Genomic DNA, 4,814 nt, shown 5'->3' on the forward strand with positions numbered 1-4,814 from the left:
AGCCAATCAGAGGATCACGTTACATTGCTTAGCCAATCAGAGCTGTGGAGGAGCCCTGATTGAAGGAGCTCCACACAGCAGGGATTTGAACTTGTGTCTTTATTTACTTCAGCAAAACTCAGTTTTTACCAAACTCTATAGTCTAAATCTGCTCCTTAGTCGCATCTTTTCGGGGTTGGTCCTGCCTCTAGTGGCGTGGGGTGGTAACACAGCTAATATAATTAAATTACTACATCAGAATACCACAAAGTCTTTTGTGTGTCGTGGGGGGAGGAATAAGGGGTTCGGTGAATTATGCGCATATGCAACTGGGGGGTTCGGTACCTCACAAAAGGTTAAGAACCACTGAGTTAGACGTTTATATTCATGCTCTTATTTTGAAGTCTGTTCACGCAGCAGCGATGCAGAGCAGCAATGATGTTTGTTGTGTACCCAGAATGCATTGCTGCAGCTCCACAGTACAGTTTGATGTGTGGGCTGCTTCCTCTGAATGTTATTTTATTGTTAATATCATTATAGTTGCTGTTATGATTTTTATTGTTTCTTCTGTATTTATAATCAAAAATCAGTCAAAGAAAAAAAAAAACACTTTACTGAACTACTTGTTTCCCAGAGAACAGGAAAAGAAATTATTCCTACAGTCTAAGAAAAACGCAAATGAACATTTTAAAATCAGTCGGCCTCAAACTTGATCAGCTTTTTCTCATTCTGAGCCATTTTCTGACATTAGTTGCTAAATCTTGTACAAAATGGCAGATAAAAGTACAAAACCAGTTCAAACTTTGAACTATTTGCAAAAGACTGTCCTAAAAACACAACATGGATCGAACTGCAACTTTATTGATCATAACTTTTATCCACCTTTGTGGTTCTGTCAGTTTCTGGTGGTGCAGCTCTGTGCTGCCTTCAGGAGAATGGGACATCAGAGCATCATCCATAAAACTTCATGTGGCATTTATTGTTCAAACCAGAGCTTTCAGTGGAAAAACTAAAGTTCCTTTTAATGCCATATGAGACAGAAACATGGATTATATCTTTATATAGACCTGACTATTGATTATAGATTAATAGTTTTACTGGACAGAAATTACAAAGAACAAATCTGGTTCTTGATCAGATCCTAATGAGTCAAAGTGTCATGGMGTCATCAGCCTCATGACATTAACACTGACATGAAMAATAATATTGAAGAAATAAATATATCAAATCTGATTAAAACATAAATAATAATTTTCTTACTGTTTTGGTCTGTAAAATGTATTTATTCTTAGAACTAGATGTGGTTCCATGTCACAATATTTCACCTTTTATCTGAAAATAGTTTGTTCTGTATTAATTATTGCTCTAAAGGTCTTGCCATACAAGTTTATTCCTCTGTATTTAGTTTTACTTTATTCTTGCATTTTGTTCTTTTTCCATAGATCCATATAAATCTGGCATCAATCAAAACCAGGAGGCTGAGCAACAGAATCACCTTTGACCTTAAACAGCCCCGCCCCCTTCAGACACAGGCAGATGAAATGCGCCCCCTGGTGGCGATAAAGACAAAAGGCTCCTCCAGCATCACCTGCTGCTGACGTCAGATTCTCATCTGGTTGGTTGTTCCGCTCTACGCCCCACTTCTCTCTAACCCTGCATACGGTTAGGGTCAGTTTTTATATCTAATGGAGCAGAAAATGATTTTTTGTTTCTGTTAAAGCAACTCAAGTCTATTTTTCTTCAACTGTGCTTCTGAATCACGGAGCCCTAAATGTTGTTAATGCCATAACAGTAAAGATCAGCTTGTTTTTTATTTCCATGTGTCTGACATCATTAGAAAGTGTCAGAACCTGTAAAAAGCTCCAGATGCCCAAACAGCCGTTCAGACTCAGATCGATCAGGTCAGGTGATCCTCAGCCTGACAGTTTGAGAAACTGATCTGGAGCAGCAGTGGCGCAAACCTGTGACATCACCAGCGGTACCAGAGTATCTTAAAGAGACACTGCACAATTATGACTGTTACAAGACCGCTGACCTTCCTTGACGTGGGCCGGGTTGAAGCCGTGGACCAGAGCTTTGGGCGCCCCCCACTCGGTGCTGATCATCACGTTATGGCGGGGCTGGTACCAGAAGTCGTAGCCGAACGGTGCCGCCTCACCTGGATGCTCCCAGTTACCGACCACCTCGAACGTCTCACCGTCCAGCAGAACAAAACCCCCTGCAACAGCAGCAGTTACCACCACCATCCAGCAGAGGGCGCCAGCTTGTGTTCCTGTCTGGGTTCGGGCCTCACCTTTACCGCCACCTGCTGGCTCTCCCATGCAGCTGATCATGACCTGTCCACTGGCCAGGCAGTGGCTGGTGTGAGGGTTGGCCAGGCCGCACTTCCAGTACAGATCGATGGGCTCCACCGTCTGGACTCCCGCAAAACGGCAAATACTTAGTTAGCGAGCTAAATATTTAGCTTACAAAATAAATCTCAATATTTCAATAGTTTATTAGGAAGACAGCTAAAAACTACATAAGCTGACTAGCTAAATATTTTGCTTATAAACTAAACATTTAACTTGCAAACCGAAGTTTTTGTTGCTAACTAAAACTAAAGTAAAGGTGTTAAATATTTAATTTAAAGTTAAATACTTAGGTAAGGTAATTTTATTTATGCAGCACATTTTCAGCAACAAAGCAATTCAAAGTGCTTTACATGAATTAAAAGGAAATACAAACAAAATAACAAACCAAAGGAAAAAGAGGAAAGGACGCATTAGGGCAGGTGGCAACATTCAGGCTAAACAGAGACATGAGTGAAGGCGGTGACGTCTCGGGGCCATGAAACCTCGTTACTGAGCCTCCCGGCAGAAGTCCGATAAAGGTGTTGTTMTCTAGGAACGTCCTTGGGAACGCTCAGCTCCACAGCTGCATGGATACAGGAGGGGGTGAGGAGGGAAGAGCGTTGTGTTTACATATCTTCATTGAATATGCAGCCCTTCCAAGGCCACACAGGGGAAGMCAATTCAGAGACAGRATGTCTTTGGTCRGGAAGATTATGAATTTCAATCTTCCCTAAAGTCTCTCCGATGCATCTCAGTTCCCGATCATCCAAATTAGTTTGGTTGTTCCACTGAACTGAAACCAGCAGCTTCTCCAAGATGGATTCCATCCAGTTAGTGAGTTTTAGTCCTCAGCTGGACTGCGAGTCTCAGCAAGACTCACATCCAACTCGTCTCTGTCCACCAACAGTCTGAGTGTTCGCCAGTCCGTCACAAATTGGTTGGTAATCCAGGAATCCGAAGCTCCAAACAGCAGAAATCCTGTCATCATGAATAAATCCAGGATGAATCCTGCTGAGTGTCCCTGCAGGACAAGAGGCTCTCTGTGTCCAGACKTCTCGTCCAAAATTTGACCAATTGCATTGAGAGGTCGGTTGACCAGATCCATAATTTGTAGATTTGGATGGTGAGCAAAGAGGCTCCAAAAATATAGAAGAAGAGAAAACCAGAAGAAGCAGGCAGGGAGGGAGCAGAGGGAGAAAGCTTCGCTTGCTAATTAGTTGAAACGGTGATATTTATAAATGGATGAATAATATGATGAAAACATGAATTTAAACACCATCTTTTCTCTTATACCAGGTTAATTAACCCAAATTATTACTGTTCTTCTTTGTCTGTAACTTCAGAAAAAGCACAAATAACCATCATCTGGGGCCGGGGCCAGGAAGGATTCGTATCTTTGGACCGGATCCCAAACAGAACCGCTCTGCTGTTTTCACTGTCTGCCACTTAGAGCCACTGTAATACCACRGCGGCACCAGCAGGGGGCAGTAGAGTCAACTCTACGTCCATGAARCCCCAGCAGAAGAACCGTTTGGGTTCAGCGTTCAGAACCGTTTGGGTTCAGAGTTCAGAACCGTTTGGGTTCAGAGTTCAGAACCGTTTGGGTTCAGAGTTCAGAACCGTTTGGGTTCAGGAGTTTTCAGCAACAGATTCTTTTCTCTCCAACATCAACAAGTTAAACTGGAATATTTCCTGTTTTTACTACTGGAGTTAATGAGGTGCAATGAACTCGGCATGAACCTGAGCCTCCTCTTTCTCTTCTTCCTCTCTTCCTCCTCTTCCTCCTCTTCCTCTCTTCCTCCTCTTCCTCTCTTCCTCCTCATCCTCCTCTTCCTCCTCTTCCTCTCTTCCTGTTTTCTGTTATGTAATCATTTTATGATCCAGCTGAAATCTGTTTCCATTTCTGTTCGTCTGTTTTCTACGATTTCACTTTTATACACATTTTCTCTGCATGTTTCCTGACCCCTACATGACCTCCAGGTCATGGCTGCTGACCTTGTGGATCCGTGGCGCTCTGGGCTCGGTTCCGACATCGATCACGTAGATCCGGGAGGAGATGAGCGACGGCAGGATGAGCCGGTTCCGGGTTCGGGTCGGGTCGCCGAAGCAGCTGCTGCAGGCGTTCCAACCGGAGTGATGGAGCTCATCGTTCAGGTTCGGCATCGGCAGCCGGTGGATCACCTGCAGACGGGTCGGGTTAGATACTCTGGACCCAACAGAACCATCAGAACCATCAATACCAAACAGAACCATCAGACCCATCAGTACCAAATAGAACTAGAGTTGTGCCGATCGATCGGCCACCGATCATAATCGGCTGATTTCCGTGAAAAAGTSTATGATCGGTGATCGGCGATCATCGTCTCTTGTTGCCGATCRCCTGCATCTCATTTCTCAGCCTGCCTGTGCAGCTGGTCTCCTCTTTCCTTCACTCTGCAAACGCGCAGCAACAAATCCTGAGCGATGTGGAACTATAACTATAACGCACTGAGTGAATGGGGA

The 4,814-nt window shown here is 43.8% G+C and overlaps 1 protein-coding gene across 1 annotated transcript in view; it reads right to left on the minus strand.

The window, feature by feature from the left end:
* Window positions 1-4,643, minus strand: part of selenbp1 (selenium binding protein 1) — a 14,369-nt gene extending 9,726 nt beyond the window's left edge. The window contains exons 1-3 of the mRNA XM_017309311.1: window positions 4,308-4,643; window positions 2,273-2,393; window positions 1,977-2,197 (exon numbers count right to left, since the gene is read on the minus strand). Coding sequence (XP_017164800.1) covers window positions 1,977-2,197; window positions 2,273-2,393; window positions 4,308-4,574 — 609 coding nt within the window. The 5' untranslated portion in view covers window positions 4,575-4,643. The remainder of the gene's footprint in view (window positions 1-1,976; window positions 2,198-2,272; window positions 2,394-4,307) is intronic.
* Between the last annotated feature and the right edge of the window lie 171 nt (window positions 4,644-4,814).

The sequence above is a fragment of the Poecilia reticulata genome, linkage group LG16 (assembly GCF_000633615.1).
Source record: "Poecilia reticulata strain Guanapo linkage group LG16, Guppy_female_1.0+MT, whole genome shotgun sequence".
Lineage (NCBI taxonomy): Eukaryota > Metazoa > Chordata > Actinopteri > Cyprinodontiformes > Poeciliidae > Poecilia > Poecilia reticulata.